Source organism: Peromyscus californicus, unplaced genomic scaffold, assembly GCF_007827085.1.
Source record: "Peromyscus californicus insignis strain IS unplaced genomic scaffold, ASM782708v3 Scaffold_13__1_contigs__length_99412109, whole genome shotgun sequence".
Taxonomy (NCBI): Eukaryota; Metazoa; Chordata; class Mammalia; order Rodentia; family Cricetidae; genus Peromyscus; species Peromyscus californicus.
In genome coordinates this window covers 20,510,973-20,535,473 of record NW_026294424.1, presented here as the reverse complement: position 1 = coordinate 20,535,473, position 24,501 = coordinate 20,510,973, and the positions used below count along the sequence as shown (strand labels likewise).

Genomic DNA, 24,501 nt, shown 5'->3' with positions numbered 1-24,501 from the left:
GGCCTTCTGGGGCAGGAATGTGAGGTATGCTGTCCTCACCTGAGAAATGCAGGCCCTCCTCTCCTGCCTCACCCGCTGCTCTGCATGCTGCTCTGCATGGCTGAGATCACACCAAGAACAGAGCACTTCCATACCCAGGTACCACACTCACTGGAAAACAGTCCATCTCATAAACACCACCACCTAGGATCTAAGTGCTAGAAAACAGCATGTTCAGAAAGAGAGATTTTATTTTATATTTGCACTGTAAAATTTTCTATACTTCGTAATTTTTCAGTGCTGCCCTAATGGAGTTTATGTCAGGTTCTGGTTTTTCTTAACAGTAGTTTTCAAACTACTGATACTTGTTTTGCCATGGTGGCAGAAGGGCAGTTCTGTCTGGCACGTCCGCCCCCTCCACTCTCAGTCCTGATGCATGAAGCGATGGGATATTTAAGAATCCCTACTTGGTTTTAGCAGTCTGGACGGCCACAGGGTCCTCCAGGTTTGTGTCCCAAGGTAGCTTCCCACATAGCCAGCGCAGCATGCAGTAACCAAGGATCTCAACATCGCTTCTTCTGGAAGGGGCTGCAGAAAGGGCAGGATAAAAAAGTCCGTGAGAAACAGAGAAATCTCTGAGTGAGCTCCCATTGACGAAATATGAAAAAACCAAATGGGCAAAGTGTCGTGTTTACTCAGCTGGAGTGAAGTTAACCGTCTGGGCCTCTGGCCTCAGTCCACAGACAGGCAGGACTTGTGCTGAAGTAAGGGTCAGTCTCCTCACCTCCTCCAACTTCATCTTGCCGTAGTCTAGCCTGTCACATGAACTTGATCCCATGGCCTCTGACATGATCCAGACAACCCATAACCCAGCACCAACACTTTCTCAAAGAGCCAAACAGTAAAACAAAGAAATAAATGTCTGCAGCTAAATTGCTAACACATGTTCCAGGAAGTCCACGGGGTCTGCCTGGGTCATGTAGAGACCCTCTGAGTGCAGACTACACTGCAGGCCTTTCCTACCCGTCACAGCAGTGGTTGCATCTGAAGTCAGAAGAGTGTGACAAAGCTGCCATCTAGTGTGCGTCTTCAAAACCAGGCCCTGAAGACCTTCGTAAGTGGGAAGTGCAGTGACTAGGCACACAGCTCCACAGTGCTCCGCACATCCTCTCCAGATGACTAGGAAAGTCAAAGGCCAGGAAGCATGGAGGGAGTGTGATGCAGAGGGGATGGTGGGGAAGGAAGTTCCAAAGTCAAAGAGACTTCATGTAAGATGGCTTTTCTTAAACCATTAAAAGAACATACTCAGACCTCAGTAAATATCATGTATATCAACCTCTAAACGCTGTGGACAAATTTCATCTCAACTTGACATACTTTCCTCGAGTACCTTATATCAAAAGAAAACGAGACCTAAGAATTGTTAAATACAACTGACACCTGCTAATGAGTCACTGAATTAATAACTAGCACACTTAGTGAATACCCATGAAAGAAAACCATTTTATAAGCATTCCAAGCTATTATAAAAATAATAAGCTGGTATTTATATTTATTCTACTACTTGAATGTTCATCTGTACAGGGATATATAATATCCTGAGCAATATGGGGTTGTTAAAGCCTACTGTAAACAGGTATCCTATTTCATTGCCCTTCATTAAACAAACTCTGAAAAGTCAGTGAGTGAATGAACTAGGTCTTTAATTTATGAATCCATCCACTGAGAACAATGGTGCCACCTCACTGTAGCTACTCTGGGTCACCATACCTAAGTTGTTATAAAAGCAGAGTGTACAATTACTCCTACACATATTCCATCTTAATTGCTATTCGAGTACTAGGTTATTAAAGCCCCTTCAATCCAGTAGAAGGCCAGGCCCATGGGTGCTGTTTATTTTCTGCATAGGCCTCAACAATGTCCTAATGCAGGACTTGACTCTAGTATTAAAATAAAAAGAGTCGCTACCATGCTGCTCTGCAGTGATTTCCTTGGTGATAAATCTCCCATTAATAACAGAATGGTTCTTGTGTACAGATGTGTACACAATTCTCTTCCATTACAGGAATTCCCAATTACTATCAATTAAAAAATTCACATCCTTTAAATGTTCAAAAGATGATATTCTGACACTTGTTTTCCCTGCACAAAAGGAGGGCTAAAACCCAATATGAATTAGTGTAGAATGCACCTTCCCAGTGACTCCAGCCACCCTCCAGCTGAGGGACTGATAGAAAGCTGCAAATACTGACAAGTCATTTAGATTTCTGAAACAAATATTTCACAAACTGGTCTTCACGTAAAATAGGCCTTTGAAAGTTGAGTTCACTTCACTATTATCTAATTAAATATATTATCACATTTCCAATCTTTCCCTATATGCACTATGTTAGTGGGTATGGATAAGCAAACATTTTAGTCTTCTCACTGAGAACGATTATATTTTCCTAGCCTAAGAAGTATGATAAAAGCATAAAAAAAGTTTCTAAGTCTGTCTCTCTGACGGAAAATCAGTCCCAGAGAGACAAAATGCTTGACTTGTTTTGGGGAAATTAAACTCTTTCAATCTATAATTGTCATGTCCACTTTCTGGATATCATACAGAGAGGAGTAAATGTAATAACTGTTAATTCAAAAACAATAATTAAGAAGTTAAGACCACTTGCTACTGTGGCAGAGGACCCAGGCTTGGTTCCCAGCATCTCTATGGTGGCTCACAAACGTCTGTAAATCCAGTTCCAGGTGATTTATCGCCATCTTCTGGCAGCCACAGGCACCAGGCATGCACATGGCACACATACATGCCTGGAGGTAAAATACTCATTCACAAGAAATAAAAATAGATAAATGTCTGAAAATATTTTTAACCTTGAAGCTGATTGTTTCACTACAAATTTTCCAAATTCATTAGAAAATGCTAATTGAACCAAGAAATGTTCAGAGTTCCAGAGTAGGAATCCATACAGCAGGGGTGAGTTCCAGCCACACCTCTTCAATGCTGAACTCTGTAGTTCAATGTCTACCGTCTGTAATACACCGGATTCCTTGGGGGAGACAAAATATTGTGGATTGTTCTCTCTTGAAAACATGTTTGCATAATTCACTGTACTATATAAGGTTCTCAGTTGCATTTCATAATCAATATTATCATTATTTATAGGTCTTTATACAGATACACAACAACTCAGACTTTTACTTTCTGTTGGAAATTTTGTTATCAAGCATTTTCCTCTAAACTTTCTTAAATTAGTTTCCAAATACTATTTAGCACCTAATTTTATTGTGCTTACTAGCACAGAGCAAGGCAAATTACTCTTTTCACTGAGAGTGTGTTGTTTGCAATTGTTCAACATTTCAAAATGATAAAGTATTGCCAAGTATAACAATAATAAAAAATAGGCACAGGTGGAGACTCAACTTCTATTTCAGAAAAAAAAAACAACAACAGATCCAGAAATAGCTGACACTAGAACTGAAAATTAAAATAAAAGAACTTATGTGATTTATGGAGAGCAGCTACTGTACCATGTGCTGTAGCCCTATATTATTACTTTTTAATCATTCCAACAGTGTCAGTATTACTAATCATATTGGCACATAAGAAAACAGAGGCTGAAAAGGTTAAATACCCTGCTTCGTATCAGAGAGCAAGAACTGGCAGGGCAACAGTTAGCTGCACTGTTCAGAATGAAGAAAGCACACGCTCAGGCTAATGACTACCTCTACCATAAGTTCTAAAGTCATCCAATTGACCTTATCTCACTACTTTTAGTTATGGGAGGAGCTATATGGTGCAGGCATTTTGACTTAAAATACAAAAACACACAACACAGTTACTTGCTTGTGGAATAAATTAATAAGTAGCAGATTCTGATCTTTGCTGAATCACTGACAAAATTCTCCTTATGACCATCCTTCCCGGAAAGCTCCCTCCATATCATCCCATTATGAGAAAAGGGCTTCTATTAAATATTTATTTATTTATAAAGTAGCAATGGTCCATCTAAACTGGAATAAGATCAACAGAAGGTCACACTAGAGATCTAGTCTGCACTCTAAAGATAAATTAGGATAATTAACTGAACCAACTCACCAAAGGAAAGAATAGGAAAGTGTTCTAACTCCATATGCATCTGTCAGTGTAGGTATGCTTCCTATTTAGTTTCATTTCTTATATATTATGGAGGGTGAAGAAGACACAGGATTTGGTAGGAAAGAAAGCAAACATGAAAACACTTGCTTCCAGTAGACAGGATGTAAATGCCTAACATATCACTATATGTGGTTAGAAATTATGAAAGTAGAAATGTCTGAACAAGAGGCTCACCTGAAAGGGGGGCAGTGACTAATGGCAGGAAAAATTTATACTTTATTCTTAGGTTTTCAACTGGCTACTGTGTTGGTGAATATTTTGTCAACTCAGATGTACAAAGAGCAAGAAAATATTACAGTGGCTCCTGTTAAGGCCTGGGTATGACATGTCTACTACAGATTTGTGCAGTGGGGCTCAGTGTCAGACTGCAGGAGCTCTGGGGTGTACAGGAGGGGAGGGTCTCGAGGGCTTTACTCCTCAGATGAATTAATAATATAATGGCAATACTGGAAGTGGGTGACAAGTGGGGAACAGGTGTACTGAAGGAAATAGTTCCTGGGGGCTGTGCTGTTTGCTCCTCCTTTCTCAGTGCCCCTTTCCTGTTCACTGTTTGCCATGCTGAAGTACTTCTTCCAAGTGACCCCCACTGTCTGCACCACGTGACCCCACTGCCACAATATGCAGCTTCATAATGCATCGATGAAGCAGAAGACCATGGAGTGGAATATTTAAGTCTGTGAACTAACACAAATCTATCCTCTACAGAATTATTTCAAGTGTTCTGTCACAAAGCAAAGTCTGACTAATATACTATCACTTAGTATAATTTCAAGGGGTAGTAGGAGAATGGAATGCAAAGTATCATGTTTCAAATAAACAAGAAACCTAGTTTTGCTTTTTCTCTTTTTAGTATCTTCTATATCCTAATCCCTGATTTGTGTGTGTGTGTGTGTGTGTGTGTGTGTGTGTGTGTGTGTGTGTGTGTGTGTTGTGTGTGTGTAAATGATTAATGTAGAGCTATTAGGAAAAGTTATTCAATAGAACAAAGAGACTTTACATTTAGGTGCTGTGCACTGTATATTCCTAACAAAACAATTCAATTAAAAAGCCAAGAAATATGACTTAAATGTGTAAATATAAAAGGGGTATGTGAATGAGATGGCTCAGTGAATAAAAGGTCTCGCCACTAAGTTTGAGAGCTGAGTCTGATCTCCAGCACCCACATGGTAGAAGGAAAGAATAAAATCCCACAAACTGTCCTCTGACTTCTACACATGTGCTACAGTACCCCCAACCACCCAAATAAATGTAATAAAAAAAATCAAATGTAAAACAAAAGGCCATATGTCACATAGACACAATGCCTTCCTTGGCTTTATGTTAGCCAAAGGCTATATACAGCATTCAATTTTACCTAAAAAGAAGAGGTTAACAGTATAGTTTTCTTACTCCTTGGGAAATACTTAATGGTATTTAATTCAATATTTAATGGTATTGCTTAATATCCTGTAACAGAAAAGGGTGTTTGTTCTGCTGACTTTGTTGTAGAATATAAGCTGTGTCACCCACATCATCTTCCCCGTTCAGTAGCATGAAAACACATTCTCAATTTCCTTCACATATATTTTGTAAGTTGGAGTCCTGAAATGAAATAAAAACCATGCAAGAAGCAACACAAGACTTGGATTCCATGTGCTGCAGCACATGGCAAAATTTTTTAAAGTACGCAATATATTTTTTTCTTTGACACTGGATATATTACATCAGCAAATAGACATTTAAAATGCAATTTAGATATTCTATTTTATGGTCATCAATGATGTCAGATTAAAACAGGTATTATATACCCAGTGCCCAGGTCTGATGTGTTTAAGAAAGCTCCGCCTGTTCAATGCCGTCTGTCTCTAGAGAAATTAGGTATTGACTGCATGCCTCAGTGAGTAGAGAAATCTACAAAAATCCATAGCACTCATTGATCCAAATATTGCTTCTTAACATTACTAAGAATGCAACAAATTTTAAAACAGTGTATTTGACACACATATAATTCTCTTTAATTATCTTGCAACAAGAACAAAGTATGTCAGTGCTCGTACATGCTAGTTTTGATGGAGGAAAAATTAATAATGAAGAACTACATCTACCACCCTTGCTCCAGTTTTATACTGATGAAGCAAGTCAGCTGCAGAAACTTCCCTTAGGTTACGGAATCCTGAGTCTGGAAGAACAACTGCCATGTCCAAGTCATGCCATCCACAGCACTTCCAGGAATCACCATCTTTCCATCTGTCCGTTTGTCCTTCCATCTCATCTCAGTATGCCCTTGTGCATAGCTTTTGGTTTAATGAGCTACCTAGTAGAAAGGCTGGTCTTTTCTTCCCTTGCACCTACTCCCTCTCAGGACTCTGAATTGGAAACTGTGTAGGTAGGAGAACTAAATGGCACCTGCCTCTCGCTGCTTTCTTTTGCATTGTTTTCTCTCCTGGACTGGACTAGGGAGATTTTTTGGATATTAAATCACACAGTAACTGTACTAATAGTTAACATGAATATTTATGAATCTGTTTTCTTCATTTACATATAGAATTTGAGCCCTTTTATTTTGGTTTCTAAATATGGTTAAATGATTAGTTCTTTTTTTTTTTTTGGTTTCTTCAAGACAGGGTTTCTCTGTGTAGTTTTGGTGCCTGTCCTGGATTTTGCTCTGTAGACCAGGCTGGCCTTGAACTCACAAAGATCCACCAGGCTCTGCCTCTCAAGTACTGGGATTAAAGGCATATGCCACCACCGCCTGGCTGATTAGTTCATTTCTAACAAAACTCTGAGCTGAAATGCTTAATTTTGCAAAATTCAATGGACAATATTAGGAACAAACACTGTTCAAACACAGTGAAAATATCCAATCTTCCAGTTTTATATCAGAACAAATAACACATGTATTTAGCAAATACATGTATATATGTCCAAATACATAGGTAGATATATGTGGGCATACATATGTATTTAAATAGATGTTAATATGCAAAATAAATGAAAGGAAAGCTGAGCCACCTGTGATTAAATGAATACTCACTCAACCACAAGACTTCCCTGCAAACCTCAAGATAGTTCACCTGCCCTTTCCTGAACATTCTTTCAGATGCAGAACCATCTCTACAATCCCATTCAGCCCAGGCTTCTCCCCAAGATCCAGAGTGGGGAAATCTACCCCATGTCTCAATCAGTGCATACTATGACTGGGAAGAGGAAGAAGTTTGAGTTCTAAATAGAAATTGGATTAAATATTTCATGAAGACAACACACACACAAAAATACCATGCAGAATTAATTAAAGAAGGCTTTCAGAAATATTGCTGTCTGAGCTTTGGTCCAAACAACACGTGACTACTCTCACCCCTCCTACAGTTAAGCTGTGCCTTCAACTGACTCAGCATTAGAATATTAATAAATGCCTAAGAATCTGTGTAGGGAATTCCAGGCATAATATCAGGTAAGGAGTACTTTTGTGTCTCTGAAAATTCTATTCTATATCACAAAGTAAGTCTGGCAAGCATTTTTTGGCTCATTGAAAATGAGAGAAAGTAAAGTCAGAATGCACCACTATCTGGGCCAGAGAGATGACTTAGTGGTTAAGACCACTTGCTGCTCTTGCAGAGGACATAGGTTCAGTTCCTAGCACCTACATGGTGGTTCATAGCCATTGAGACCTCCAGTTCCAGGGAATCCTATGCTCTTTTCTGACCTTGTTTGGCATGCACCTGGTACACATAGATATATGCAGGTCAAACACTCATATACATAAAATAAATAAATCTAAATAAATTATTTTAAAAAGCACCACTGTCAATCAGCATTTTATTTTCCTATTTCCTAATTTAATCAAGGCCATGTCACATTATACCTTCAAGTGTTACCTACATCATTAACAATGTAAATGATGGAAAATTACACAACACTAATCATTACTTTTCTAAGAAAACTAGACTTGACAAAGACACGTTCTGATTGCTTTCCCTCTGTTCCAGAGTTTAAAAACTGGTCTTCATTTCAGAAACTGTCCTCTAACAATCTTCTTAAAGAAGATGACACACAGTCAACACACTGCCCCACCTTCTTGATGGCCTTCCTTAAAAGACTGTGGATTTTAATTGCTCCAGAAAATGATCAACACCCTCTGCATTACATGGTCAATGGTCCTTTTAATAGAAAAGGCAATAATATACAGTTGTTTGAACCAAGTAAAACTCGTTGGAAAGTATTAGTTTAGAGTAACAGTCTGACAGCCATTACCAGCGCAAATGTCTAACTCATAGAAGATGTATCTCTTTCAGAGATGTTTAAAACCTATGTTTGCTTTACTATGTCTGACACCACTTTTATAAACAAAGTTTGCAAAGAATATAATTTTGAAAGTCAAAGTTTTTTTAATAATCGCCATTTTTTTCGCTAGCATAACATTAGAATTGACTTTTTGTCTCGCTGACAGAGCAACTAAGAAAGTACAGTTGCACTGGGTGTATTGATTGTGAGCAAAGCAGCCATCAGCGGGACTCAGCACCATATCTTTTCAATATTGACCTCCTACTTCCCTTTCCATGGCTTTCTGGGTCGGCTATTGGATTTGGACTGCAGAGTAATAAACAGCTAAGGTTTAATTAATGGTAAATGAATACAAGACATAGGTTATGACTTTAACTAATTAGGGAATTGTTGAATTAAGTCTGCCTTGGAATGCAAGGCAGTACAATCAATATCCAATAAAAGGGCTATGTATGTAATTTACCTGCAAATGTGTTTCCAATACCATCAAAGTGAGTTTAAATAAGTAAGATCTATGAAAGGCGCCTGGGAGAGATTTCCCAAGTTAACACTTTGGGGGTTCAGAAGATACTGCTGCTGTGGAGAGAAGATCTCTTTCAAGGCCCTGAGAAGGACACAATGCTAACAGGATAGCACGTGACTGCCACTGATTCTGATGTCCCCTCAGCACCGCCCAGTGGCCTCACATACAGACCTGTGACTTTTCAGCCTAATGAAGGTCAGGCTCTGTTCCTGTCTAGTCACATGGTTCTGGTTTCAGTCAGATATTCACTGGGATAACAGGAATCTACTACTTTCCACAAAAATGTCGCCAGAGCGCTCACCCTTCAGCCTGACCACGCAACAGTCATCTCATGTAGCTGCAGCCCTCTCAACTCAATCATCCTTCTGAGATAAAAATGTGCACTAGAAAAGAGAGACCTACCTACTCCTTTGTGGGCATCCAAACTTGTAAACTCTATTGTTCCATTATGGCCCTTCCTGGGATTTTCCTGATACTGTTTGTGGTTCCCATTGGGACAGTATCTGTAGCAAAGTCCATAGTCTGCAAGATAAACCTGGAAGAGATGGAGAGGCCATTGAGTAATACTTCACCCTCTAAAAATGTGACCTTTACAGTTATGTCTTAAGAAACATGTGAGTTGTCAGCCAGTGAGGCAGCTGGGTGGGTAGAGGCACCAGGCCTGACACCCGAGTTCAGTATCAGGACCCACCTGTAACCCAGACAGTGGAAGGGCAGAGCCAAGTCCTCCTGACCACCACACATGTACTGTGGTACAAGCACACACACACACACACACACACACACACACACACACACACACACACACACACACCACAAAATAACGAATTACAAATTTTAAAAAGGAACTTGAAAGTTAAGAGAAACCTCAGACCTCAGATCAATGTTTCACTAAACTGAATGGTGGATAAAATACGTACTAGGAACCAGGACAACCAACTTTCTTACTTAAATCCTTGCTTCATCATGGGCTCAACCCATTCTTAATTGCCTTCTCCTCAGGCAGACATCTAGATGTACTGTCTTCATCTGCTGTCACCTACGTTATAAAGCTCTGCCTTTTAAGGAACCCTTTCCTGAAACTTAAACTGTGTTAAGTACAGAAGGCAGAGCAGAGGAGAGAAATGTCAATAAGTTTGAACACGGTAAGTCTCCACTGGCAGGAAGTTTAAACATAGTGAGCAGACTGTCAGGGGTAATAACTCAAACAGAAAACAAAGAAATAAAGAGCCAACCCCAAAATCCTCATCAACGGCTTGTGCTTAAGAACGGAGGATCAAGGAATGTCTGTTGGACTTTCACGGTGGCCCAGCTCATCGCCACCACTATCCCTGGAAGCCACTCCAACTTGGAGCAGGTTCTCCAAGCAGAAACACAGACTGTTAGAATCAGGTAGTAATTGACAAGGGACATTTTCCTCAGATTACTTTGGAAAGGGGAGTGGCTTTAAGGACACAGTACACCCTATGTACTATGGAGAACTGTTCTGAACACACATTTCTGTGACATGGAGGTGGATAACCATTCCACAGGTCTCAAATACATTTTACCATACCCACCATATCTCACAAATGAGAGCAGTTTCAGCTTAAGAACATACTGCTTCATATATATTTCTTTAAAATTTAGGGATTTATGCAATGTTTCAAAATGTAACTTCATGACAGTAGAGTATCATAACCTGGATTTAAAAATGTAGAATCTATTGAAAGAAAATTTAGTATTTAGATGTTAGTTTCTTAAATGTTTCATTGTAAGATATCTCAAATAGAAGATATTTGTAATTTCTAAATATAAGACACACAATTTTCCTCAATTGGACAACATGAATTTGCTGAATGATCTGAAACATGTATTTCCTGAGTTTTTTCTCTCTCTCCTTCAGCTAAGTAACTGATCTCTCGGCCCTGAGTAGCTGGGTGCTTCAGATCAGGTGAGCAATCAGTTCTTGCTTTCATTATGTCTCATGCACTCTTGCCTTTGTTTATTTCAAGAACTAAATACTAAATATACTTCATTTGCAAAAGTAGATTCCTGAAAGATGCAGCACTGATGATTCAGCAAACAGCTTTATTTTAATACACCAGAGAAATTTGCAATTTTTACAAAATATCAAGAAGCTTCTCACGTGCAACATTAGCTCAACAAATAAGATCCAAGCCTTTAAGGAATGGACACCATGCACTATGCTGTGCTGTCATTGACCCAAGACAGCAAGAAATCTCGCAGGTAGGTCATGATGCCCATTCTATTTATATGGCCCTTGAAGCCAAACGGTTCATAGAAAGAGAGCCAGAATCCTAGAGCAGTTCTTAGCATTACCACTTTTAAGTTACATTAGGTTGATAAGGGACACTTCATTCAAGATGACTGTAATAGGGAAGGCATCTAAAGAGAAGACTAGGAAGAGAGAGGCCACAGTAAGGACCACAGGCCAAAGTGTTTAGGCCTTTTAAACTATTACCCGTTCAGAGACTTCCAAAGTTCACAAGGAGGTAACTTCCTGGTCCTCAGCAAAGATGGCCAAAGTGCTCCAGGACAAGTAAGACACTGAATCTCAAAGAAGGGGAAGGATTTAGAGTTTCACTTTCCTGTACACAAGAAAAGGGAAGTGAGGAGATGGCAGTCAGGAAGACTTTCCAGCCATTCTGGCCATCACTGAGCTCTGAGCCACATGGGTATCCTCAGAATGTGAAGGGTGCAGGGTTAGCCTTTAACATGAAGATGGAAGGTAACAGTTCAGTGGAGAAGATACATTAACCAAATTTTAGTCAATGAGTATTTCAGACCTAAATGATCTAAATCATGCAGGGTCATAGCCTCAAGCAGTACAGCCATCAGAAATGCTTCTGGCATCTTTACAGAGTTATGGGAAGGAACCAAGTTATCATGAGAAGGCATTGAACATAAAATAAAAGACTCAGCAAAATGGGAAGTCTCTATCCCTAAACCCTACCTTCACATGTGCCTTTTAAAACTCATCCCTGTTTGGAATTTTATCAATTAGTTTAGCTTGCCATTCAAAGTATCTATATATTTCTATAACTTTTATGAGTAATGAACAACCATTGAGGGGAAGATGGTGCACTCTTCAGTGAGGGGAAGGTGGTGTGCTAGCCACTGAGGGGGAGATGGTTCACTATCCACTGAGGGGGAGATGGTGTGCTAGTCACTGAGGGGGAGATGGTGAGCTAGCCACTGAGGGGGAGATGGTGAGCTAGCCACTCAGTGGCAAGCTCATCAAAAAATAAATAAACAAACCAATAAATACTAAAAAAAAAAAAAAAAAAAAAAAAAAGAAACACAAAACAAAACAGCCAAACAAAAAACTTCTTTCTCCTGTAAGGAATGCAATAAGTTGAAAGCCTCTTAAAGGCCCCAACTGGTCCTGGGGCTCTTCAGGCATTTGCCAACCCAATGCCAGCCACACTAGTTCTGGCTGTCTCCACCCATGACTAACCAAGGAGATGACCATACTGTCATTTCTACCCAGCCTGCACCTCCTCTGATGGGCAGTCTTCACTTTGGAGCATCACAGCTGGACACAACCTGCTCAGTTCTGGTGATGCTCCTTCCACACACATCACATGACATGGCACTCAGAAAGCATTCCATCCATTTTGCCTGCTCCCTTTTATCTTTTAATCAGCATCACATTTCACACCCTCCATAAACTTCTTGAACTCTTAATTTTGTCTCAGCATCTGCCTTCCTGAGAGCCTGATTTCACAGAAGATCAGTAAATCACAGCTTTGATTAATGAATGAAATCAAGTTCTCCTTTAGCATAGCCATAAAAATCACAGCTAATTTTCCTAGATGGAGTAAGCCATCTCAAAGCTCAGCTTCCTTTGTTACCTGAGTGGCTGAGTAGGTCCCACACACCAGAGTCTCCAGCTCTATGTTCTTAAGGCTTCACCTCCGGGCTCCTTTGCCACCTGACGCTCTCAGAACTTAAACTTCTCTAGTTTTCCAATTTGGTGTGTGGAACCACAGGTGATTAAGGAGCATCTGTGATGATTCTCCTGAAGCAACTTACACAGGAAGAGCTTTCCTCCTCACAGACACAGCTCTGTGTGGTGATATTTTATTTGTACAACCCAATATAGTTTATCTGAGGATCAGAGGAAAAAGCCAGCCACTATACTAAACATAGAAGTCAGGCAATGGTAGCACATGCCTTTAATCCTATCATTCTAGAGGCAGGAATCTGTCTGGATCTCTGTGACCTCAAGGCCACACTGGGAACAGAGCCAGGTGTGGTGGAACACACCTTAAATTCCAACATTAGTGAACCACAGAGAACTGGAGGTCTGTAAAGACAGACAGGAAGTGACAGAGCTGGGCAGGAAGAAGACATGATGTAGCTGGGTGGAAAGAGCAAATGATATAGCAGAACAGAAAGGCTTATAGGTGTGGAATTACAGGAAGTAAGTCTCTTTGGAAGCTGAGGAGTTGGTAAGGTGAGGTTGGCTTGTGGCTTTTCCTATTCCTCTGATCTCTCAGGTCTTCACCCCAATATCTGGCTCCATGTTTTTTATTTAATAAGACCTGTTAAGATTCGTGTTACAATTGGCACTCCAACAATTGTGGCAAGAATTCACTAAAAAGCCACTTGTGGCCTTGCAGCCTACGCGGTTCACAACAGAGCTGCATGCGGCTGGATCTCCAACCCACGTGGGCTGGAGTCTCTTCCAGTTTTTCTCTCCTAGTGGGTTGTGGGCTCTCTCTGGATTCCCATCTTGGACTGCTACCATACTAGATAGCTGCTTTGAAATCCCCTCAGACTTCTACTATCCTACGCAATCGACAGACTTGGTAAATCAATTAAGATATCTTAAAGGGAGAAATTAGTTAAAAGAGAAATTTTTTCCCACATTAAAAAATGGGAAACATTTTTACAATGGAAAGCATTTGGTCTCTGTTTGATAACACATTAGGCAGTCTGAAAATGGAACAATTAAATGAGAGGATAATTAATAGTGATGGGATTTACATAACATCAATTATGAATATTATTTGTTTGATAATTTTCACTTTAGCATTAAAAAGGTTGGTCAATTTGAGTTCCAAGATAAAAGCTTTAGAAAAGCTTGTTAAAAAGAATTATAGAGAAATTCAGACCCAGACAGAAGAATTTAAAGGTGAACCTATCTCAGGATTGAACTATACGGTTACAGAGAAACAGACTCAGGTTACCAGACAGCAAACATTAATCTACCCGGTAACCTTACAGGAAGTGCAAAATGCTCAAGGGTGTGTATGAGTTAACTGGACTCCAGTGGGAATGTTAGATTTGAGGAGATTTAAAGAAGCTATAGTATCATATGGTATGCATTCTGTTTGTAAAGCAGATGTTAAACTCGTGGTCAACTTGTAATAGAATTATCCCTCAAGACTGGAAAGATTTGGTTACAGTCCTAGAGACCAGACCACAATTACAATGAAAAAAAAAATTACAATAGAAAAATGATGTAGGACTAGAAGTATGGAAATTTCCCAGGATCAGTTTCTTGGAGAAGGGAATTACGCTGATATACAGAGAAAATGTTTATATGATAACTAAACCCTAATTCTATGCCACATGGCAGCCATGAATGTGTGGGACAGAGTTGGGGAAGCAGGGAAGAAAATTGATTCATTTACAAAAGTTATACAGGGCCCGAAAAAAACCTTCACAGATTTCTTACAAAGGCTGTCTTCAGCAGTAAATAGAATGATACCAAATTCAGAAACTAAACAGATAATAATTGAATCTTTAGCTTTTGAGAATGCTAGTGCAGTATGCAAAAGAGTTATTAGGCTGTTAAAGGCACAATCAGCACCATTTAAGAATTGGATCAGGGACATAATTAATATTGAGTCTCATGACCATGATGATATGTGGATAGGAGAGGTGATTTCAAGAGTTTTGAAAAAAAAAAAATGTCAGATGCTTTAATTGCAGTAAACAAGGTCACCTAAAAAGGGACTGTAAACAGGGCATTCCTAGAAACAATGTTTCTTCAAGGAACAATGGCAACAGAATGTCCCTCCCTTCAGGATTATGTTGAAGATGTGGTTAAGGTAAACAATGGACTAATGAATGTAGATCAACAAGGGACAGACAAGGTAATCCTTTGCCTCTGCTGTCAGGAAACTCACTGAGGGGTGTCTCAAAGACTCCCATGGCAAATTCAGTTCAGTCCTGTCCTGCCATCATAGAAGAAATCCCTTCTCAGAGCAATTAAATAACCAAATGCCTATTGTAAAAAACCATACTGCTCAGGGTGATAGAACAGCTATAGCAGAGAGGACAAAATATCCAGGAAAAACCATAAAGTGAATTTTTTGGCAAACTTCTATAAATAAACATAAACCATAATTAAAAATATGAATAAATGACATTCTCTTAGAAGGTCTTATAGACATAGGTGCAGACGTCACATTAATTGCACCAGAATTTTGGCATCCAAATTGGCCTCTTCAGGAGGTAAATGTTCAGCTGTTAGGGATTGGAACATTATCTCAAGTGAAACAGAGCACAAATGGGTCAAATGTATAGGGCCAGAAGGACAGAGAGGAAAATTAAAGCCATATGTGGCTAATATAGCTATAAATCTATGAGGACATGATTTGTTACAACCATGGAATACCCAGATTAACATTCCTTCAACCTCAGAGACAAACCATAACTAACACAAGTTTCTGAGAAAAATATTAGAAGGTATTATAAAGAACAGTCACCAGCCATCTAGATTGTAAAAGAACAGCTGGTGATCTTTCAAATACACCAACAGTCCTTTCTGTACTTTCTTTTCCTCCAAGGCCAATTCTCTCCCAGCTTCAGCTGATAATTCTCTTGGACTATTTAAGTCCTTGTCACCTTCTAAGTTTTTTAACAAATTACTCAGTTCATCATCTTTTATGCCAACAACTGTTTGTAGATGGGAAATGTCTCCAAATAATCTTTGAAAGTCATTAAGAGTCCATAATTAATCTCTCCTAATTTGTACCTTTTGGGGTCTAATGTTTTGTAGACCTATTTTATATCCCAAATAATTAATAGAATCTCCTCTTTGTACCTTTTCAGGAGCAATTTGTAATCCCCAACAAGCCAAAATTTTTTTTACTCATTCAAACATTCTTTCTAAAGAATCTGCATTTTTGTATACATTATACAAAAATCCAAATCAATGTAAAATATTTAAAACTAGTAGTTGCTTTCTAAAAGTAGATTCAATAATCTACATATATATTGAAACAAATGTGAGATTGATTTTGTTAGAAAATACTGTACATATATTCATATATTTCTAATCTTGTTAAAGGTATTGTACCTATACATTTCATTTAACAATGTAATGCAATTTGCTAATCTTTGAAAATTATTATTACCAACTATTAGGATATAAAGAAATGAATGTTAGTAATTAAAACATTATAAATGAACTTGTAGTTATATTAGTATGTTTCCAAGGTCAAGCAGAGATATATTTTAGTTAGACATGTCATCTTCAAACCCTTCAGAGATCTACAGAATATGGCATTTAAAATATTTTAATAACATAGATTTTCTTCTCTTTTTTTTTATGACTATGAGACATATTTGCTCCTGGCAGCACCAATCTACTTCAGAGAAGATATGTGCATTGAAGAACCTCCACATGGAGTTAACATTCATTGTGGCAAAAGTTAACCACTGGGCAACAAAGTATCCTCGCATCAACTGCTGACAGTATGCTGTCCAAAATGGACAAACAGTACACAAAAGAATGAACTGCTGATCCTTGCCAAGACAAGTATGGTTGCAGCTTTGGCAACAGGCGTCCCCTGAGGCCAGGGCAATATGGCTCCATTGCTGAAGTGGCTTCACAATTTGGAAAAGGTAGAGTGCCCCTTCCTTCGAAGGCAGCTGAACAGGCAGTGGGCCAATAGTTTCTGGTGTGCAGTGGAAGAGTAGCTGGAGCAGTTATTCTTGGCAGAGTAACTAGTCTGACAAAGTCTGGCCTCTCAATGGTAGACTGGCAGTTAATAAAGGAGATGAAGCCACCCACAAGCCAAGAAGAATGGGAAGCCAAATTCCCAAAACACCAGCAATTTCCAGAATTTAAAATCCTGAATCATGACATGACACTGGTGGAATTCAAGTTTATCTGGTACATGGAATACTCACACCAACTGTGGGGTCAAGCTGTAGGCCTTGTGTACATCCTACTTCACAAATGAGTCTGTCAGATATGCTAAGCCTGTAGGCCGAAGATGATGCCCCAAAGTTGCAGAGAAACCTCAAGTGACTGTTCAGGAAGCTGGCTGTTTCTGTCATAACTCACATATTTTGGAAGTTGTTTGTTTGCACTTCCTGTTTTACTAGGTAATATTACTTCCTTCTTGGGTCTCTGAAGGAGTTGAAGATTAGATAGTTATAGTATTTTTCCATGTTAAGAAATTTCAGAAAAGAAACTCACTAAGAGGTGTAAAGTGTACAAATTTGAAAGACATCATAAGATAGTTTTCTGTTGGTAATATAAGATAGGATAGAAAATGAATTAGGTACATTTTGGACTCACCAAAATAGGATTGATAATGGAGTATTTTCTCTGAATTTGTTAAATGCAAATGGACTAGACATTGTTGATATATTTATTGCTTGTATATATTGTATGTAGTTATTGTGCTTACTGTATGTAGTTTTTCTTAGTTATAATTTTTTTAATTTTTTAATTAGACAAAAAAAGGAGAAATGTGGTGATATTTTATTTGTGCAACCCAATAAAGTTTATCTGAGGATCAGAGGAAAAAGCCAGCCACTATATTAAATATAGAAGTCAGGCAATGGTAGCACACACCTTTAATCCTATCACTTGGGAGGCAGGGAGCTGTCTGGATCTCTATGAGTTCAAGGCTACACTGGGAACAGAGTCAAGTGTCTCTAGTCTACATCTGTTTCCGTGGGCTTCCATCTGGCTGACTGACACATCCAAGTATCAGCTACTGACTTCTATGAGTCATGGATATACTGAAAGCTGATGTGGACCAAGCCAGCCAATATGAATGCTTCTTGTTTCCAGCTGGATCAAATCAGATGCTTCTGATTAATACCCCATTGCCTAAATTCCCTCCTTATCCTTTGAGTAGCCTTTCAGCCTCCCTGGGCTCTTAAGACCTGCACCCTGTTTTAGCTTGAAGCAGTTATAGAAGAGAATGTGTCATCCTGTGCTCCCTGCTCCCAAACAGGCTAAACGGCTAAGTTAAAGGTAAACTCCCTGGCACAGGGACAAAATGGCTACCTAATACCCATTGATATACCTGGAAACTGGACCCAAAATTGTCAACTTATTAACTAAAATGGTTCTGCAATAAGATAAGACACTTGACCTTCTTTATGCAGAACCAAAGAGGTATTATATGACCTTAAGAAATTATTTCTATATAAGTCATTCAGGATTATAATCTGCCTGTACTCAAAGATGGCATCAAAACCACAGGGCCTTACAAATGGTAACAGATACAGATATCACTGCCAATGGCTTAAAAAATGTCTCTCTTTACTCAAAGTCTATTCAGGTTTAAGAATATAAGCCTCCTTGTCCTTGCTAATTTTGTTAAGCTATAACTAATTGGGAAAACTACATGTCCAGATTTAATTTATATATGCTCTCAAAATTAAACCTAAATAACATCTGATTTTGTTCCCCTGACCTCATCATGATGCAGTCATCTTTTACTGGGGTTTATTAAAGTTAAAAAAATATATTTAGTCCAAATGACTTCTCTGTCAATTTTATCTCCTTCTAGAGTAAAGAAACAACAAGCCTCAAATATCTTAGATTGGTATGAAATTTATCTGTTCAGATTAAGAAAAGCTAACTCAGCCGGGCGGTGGTGGCGCACGCCTTTAATCCCAGCACTCGGGAGGCAGAGCCAGGCGGATCTCTGTGAGTTCGAGGCCAGCCTGGGCTACCAAGTGAGTTCCAGGAAAGGCGCAAAGCTACACAGAGAAACCCTGTCTCGAAAAACCAAAAAAAAAAAAAAAAAAAAGAAAAGCTAACTCAGAGATTTACACCTATGTCTTTGCTAAGTGTTCAACACCAAGCTTCTAGAGAATTTAAATAAATGACAGCATATGTTTGATAAATAAGGTATTTAATAAACAAGATATATATCCTATGATGGAGTTGCTGATCCCCCAGAGGGTCCTTTTCTCAGAGAGTCCTTTTCTCAGAGCTGGGTCACACCCCAACTCACAAGCCCCTTTTCTCTTATTCCCATTCGGCCCTGGGATCTTTTCCTTCCCTTGTCACTCTTCTTTGCCTTCTCAGGAGACAGTAAGTCTTAGTCCTATGAAAGCTGCCAACATATTGGAGACAGGGAATACTAGTTGATAGTCATTCATACCTAATGGACATACAGTCTTCAAATACTCAGAGATCTGCAGACTACGGACGGCATTTAAAGTGTTCAATTAAAAAGCTTTCTGTGATAGAGACATGCTGGCTCCTGGTAGCACCTTTATTTCCTCCAAAGAAGATGGCTGGGCACAGAAGAGCCTCCACCCAGAACTTGCTCCAGAGTGGCAGCACCAGCCACTGAGATGGGCACAGAAGAACCTTGACTGCTGCCAGGGCCTTCTTCAGACCATGAACAACAGGATTCTGGGAACCTATTGCCTCACTTTTGCCTAGACAAGGTAGGCTGATCCTTCCCACAAGTTCCTACCCAACAACTGTTGGATCTTCTGAGGCCTGGCAGGCCTAGGCCTGGCAGCTGAAGACTGATGTTGTTACCCTAAGACCTGTGCCCTCGATGACCATGGAGAACCTGGGGGTGGCTGTCTAGGAAGCCAGTAGGTAAGTCCCTGCAACTTTCCATTGCTAACTCAGGTAAAATTTATCCTTCTCAGATCTCTGAGTCCATCTGACAACCAGGCTTTGCTTCAGTTGCCTTCTCAGTTCTCTATGTAAAATTCACAGGCCTCATTCTCTTAGTATCCTTAATGCTGCTCTCGGTATCCTCCGGTGACTTAGATAAAAAAAGAAATAGATTTAAGGTTTATATGAAGACAGGAAAGCTGTCTCACTTCTGTTCACTTACTTATCTTTCTCAGACCTGACGATGTTTGCCAGTTCTAACAGCTCTCTCCCCCAACTCCAAGGTTTCTGTGGACTTTTTAGAGACAGGCTAGCATTGGAGGGTAGGGAAGTCTCCCTCTTCCTTCTTCACTCATCCAACCACTTCCATTCGGTGAATTTCCTCTGGTTATAGATTTAAAGATGTGTTTCATTGGGCTGAAACCAGGCCCTAAAAACTGTTCATACCTTTGAACCCAAAACCATAGCCTTTTGCTATGACACCAAGATGAACATCTGTTCCAGTTGTTCTACACACTTACAGGTCCCTGCATAGGTCCACCCCTCCTGCCAGACTTGTGCCAAGACCAACCCTCAGGGGCTCTTCAGATATACCACAAGCCCCTGCACCAGCTCTGAGGATGCCAACCCCCAACCACCAACCGAGGCTACCAACCAGGTGAATACTGGCAGGTTGATTTCACCCACATCTCCACTCATAAAAAGACTCTGTATCTCTTAACTCTTAATGACACCTTTACAGGTTGGATGCACGGCCCACCTCCAGAGAAGCAGCAGATGTGGTGGCTCCTGTGCTCCTGATGTGGCATGTATCCCCCAAGCTCCTGGTGCATCACTGCTACCAGCACTCCAATCAAAAGGATACATCTGCTCTTGTGTCTCACTCATTCACCCGTGCCTCTTCTGTACAACCAGGGCAGTCTTCCATTCCATTCTTTCTGGCAGTTATCGCTTTGCCATGGCTATCCCTGCTCATGGGGCTGATGATAACAATCTATTTTTTTTCTCCTAGCAACCTGCCTTCTCAGCTCCCTCAAGGAACAGAAGCCTGAAACAGCTAACTAAATGCTTCTTCACTCACACCTCCTGCTGTGTGTGACCCTGACCCCATTTCATCCAAACTCAGCAGGAAGCAGTCTCAAGAATTTGGTGCCCTTATCCCCCTACTTGCTATCCACAACTCACCTTTTTGTAATAATCAAAAGGGGAGGAATATTAGCATTCAGACTCACTTCTTGGAATCCTTGCCAATAAGCAGATGCCCTGGCCCACCCAGGCCTGACACCATCTTAATAAAGCCCACTTTAAGAGAGAACTCCTCCTCCCCTCCCCTCTCTTTTCCTCTGTAGTCCTATGAGGTATGCACTTTCTCTCCCCCCACCCTCCCTCCCTCCTTCCCTCCCTCCCTCTCTCCTCTTTCCCTCCCTCCATTCCCTCGCCATGTGGACATGTGTCTTCATGGTGTGAGTGACTTTCCACTGCTCCATGCTGCAGCCTGGCCGCCTCTTCTGCATGGCATGTCTCCATCCCCTGTACCTGGGTATCCCCATCTCTTCACTTCAGCTTTCGTCTATGCATGTCTTTCTCCAGAGTCTTCTCTTCTTTATAAGGCCACAAATCACACTGGAATAGGGCCCTCTCTAATGGTGTTATATTACTTTGATCCCTATTTTCAAATGAGGGCTCACTCACATGTATTAGGGATAGAACATCACCTGTTTTAGATGGAATACATTTAATCCAAAGCAATTCCTACTGTTTATCTTTGCCAAGACACTGACAGAAAAAAATACGCACAGGGCCAATGAGAGGGTTCTGTGAGTTAAGATACTTGCTGTCAAGCTTGAAGATCTGAGTTTGCTTCCCAGGACCCACATGACTGAAGGAGAGAAACAACTCTCACAAGCTGTCCTCTGACCTACACATGCATGTTGTGACACATGCCCCCACCAAATAAATGAACAAATATATAACTGTAATAAAAATTTTAAAGAAAGAAAATGCTTATTATTGCTATGAGAAATAGTTAAAAGTCTTGGGTACAATAGCTAGATCTCTCCCAATAGGAATTTAAGAAAAATACAATTAAACTTAATTAACATACTCTATTACACTAAAACCAGCTGTATGAGTCTAAAGATACATATGTTTCTTGAACATTACAGAATACATTCAGTTTCTCATTGCTTAGTTATCATTTATTTATTGAATGCTCAATACACCCCATGCCTTATGACACCTGTTGGAAGTCTATCCATCAAAGAAACACGTTCCTAGTTTGCCTTTTTACAAGACTAGAAATTTGATATCCTGTTGTAAATGTCTAGTTATAAGCCAGCAGTTTCTGAAATGAAACTTGTAGATCGGTTAGTGAGTTTCACCAGCACTGTGACCACATGGCTGATAGAACAACTTCCAGGAGGAGAGACAGAACTGGGCTCACAGTTTTAGGGGGTCCATCTATGGCTGGATGAACAGAAGAGCAAGGTGGAGGATGCTGTTCACCACATGGTGAGAAAAAGTGAGAGCAAACAAGAGACAGAACCACGTGTAACTTCATGGACAAGCCCTGTCTCTCTGTGCGATCTGCTCTGTACTGCCAACACCCCCTCCAAATAGCACTCTAAGCAGCACCATGAGGGACCAGCTGTTCAAAACACAAGCCTGTTCCAACCATATTAAAACCATAATAATATCTCAACCATAATAATAGCTGCCTTCCAGTTTCATTCAAAGATTTTGAGTCATAAAAGGGACCAAAAGAGACCACATAAGCTACTCAATACCTAGAAGGGGAAGTTGTACGAAAAGGAAAAGAAACCTGTAGTGCAACTGCAATAAATATGATCACATTTGCATGTCCTATGAACTTCAGAAAAAAACAAAAACAGAAACTGTATCTGACACCAGGGAATTGTCATCAATTTTGTTAAGAGTAGCAATGCCATGATGATAATATGGTGAATGTTTTTTGTTTTGTGAAGACATATGTATACGTAAATATCTGTGTAAAATGCCACAGTACCTGTAATTTACTTTTAATAAACTTTTGCCAAAAAATAAATTAAGCAAAATTTTAAAACATTACTTTTAGGCCGGGCGGTGGTGGCGCACGCCTTTAATCCCAGCACTCGGGAGGCAGAGCCAGGCGGATCTCTGTGAGTTCGAGGCCAGCCTGGACTACCAAGTGAGTTCCAGGAAAGGCACAAAGCTACACAGAGAAACCCTGTCTCGAAAAACCAAAAAAAAAAAAAAAAAACATTACTTTTAAAATCAACATGTATATGAAGTTCTCTATTTGTCAGTATCCTTTAAATTTTTCACAATAAAGTTGAAAAATGTTAAATATAGACTTGGACTTCTAATTTTAAGTTATTATGTTCTCACTGTCAATATCTCCCACCCATCATTACTCTCCAAAATTAATAAGATGCTAATAGGTCATATTAAGAGCACTACCATTTCTGTATCTTCAAATGTATATTTTTAATATGGCTCTAATTTTATTTTATAGGAGGCATTTTAATATGCAATGGTGAGAATAATATTGAAGAATAGGAACACTAGTAAGCTGGTCATGCATTTGATTACTTAAATGATTTTAAAATATTTCAGTAAATAAAAACAAGTTCAAATAACCAGTAGTGTTAACATATTATAAAAGTGAAATGTAAATTAAATTTGGGGCTGGTTTTTATTTCATTTGACAAATCAGACTAAAAGAATTCCAAAGTAGATTTAAGAAAATCTAAATATATAGCAAGAAGGCAGTGTAACAAATATTTTAAAAAATAACATTTCCTGTCATGTCTCACACTCATATACTGGCATGTTGCATCCCTGGGAGGGTCATCTTCTCTCATTCAGTAGAAAGCTTTGAACAGAAATACATGTATCACAATAGGCAAGGAATTTCTTAAGCTTCCTAAGTTTCACAACACTCTGGTACTAAATGAGGCAACAATACTACATCATAACTGGCCTCATGCCTTGGCTAGTCAATAAAGTATTTCTTGAAGAGTTATAAGAAATACAAACACAGGTGCTATGAGAAATGAAGAGAATGAACAGTAGAGCTACCCATAAACCTCCCAGTTTAGGAAGGAAAATAACACAACACCAGCAAGAGTTGAGTGCTCTTGAGGTTAACACACACTTGGAGCTAAAGGAAATCAATCATGATAAGTATCCATCAAAGTCAGCAGGGAAGCCTCCGGGTACACAAGGATATACCAGGCACATGAAAAAAAAAAATACACCCCTCATCAACAAAAGGTAGAAACAAACAGCTGCATCGACATCAGTTGAGTTATCAAGCCCCCACTGTGGTACTGGAAGATGCAGCAGGATGGACATTGCTCAAAACCACCATGCAGCATCACTTCAAGGAAGGCCAGTGTGCGTAAATGCAATAAAACTGTCATATTCTTTTCTAAACACTAGGTCTCAACCTGCATCTGTCCAACCAAGCAACCCTGTCCCATTCCACCACCAGTAAGGTTTCATAAATATCTTTAAAACAGCTTAGGAACTCCACAGTGTTGATATCCAGAAAGTACAGACATACAATCCTATTTTACTAAGAACATGATGTAATGCCTATGGCATAATGTTCAAAACATTGGCTAAAACTTATTGAATGTCCTTTATGAAGATGTCTCTTCTCTCAGTATAGTTTCTCAATACGACTTATTTTAAAATAACGTAATTTAGGTACTACTTAACTAAGTCAGTACA

General features: G+C 39.6%; 1 protein-coding gene across 5 annotated transcripts in view; it reads right to left on the bottom strand.

Moving 5' to 3' along the window:
• Positions 1 to 24,501, bottom strand: part of Vrk2 (VRK serine/threonine kinase 2) — a 198,155-nt gene that overhangs the window by 22,507 nt on the left and 151,147 nt on the right. For all 5 annotated transcript variants that reach the window (XM_052734635.1, XM_052734637.1, XM_052734634.1 and 2 more), the window contains exons 8-9: positions 9,318 to 9,450; positions 447 to 567 (exon numbers count right to left, since the gene is read on the bottom strand). In XM_052734635.1, the coding sequence (XP_052590595.1) occupies positions 447 to 567; positions 9,318 to 9,450 (254 nt within the window). The remainder of the gene's footprint in view (positions 1 to 446; positions 568 to 9,317; positions 9,451 to 24,501) is intronic.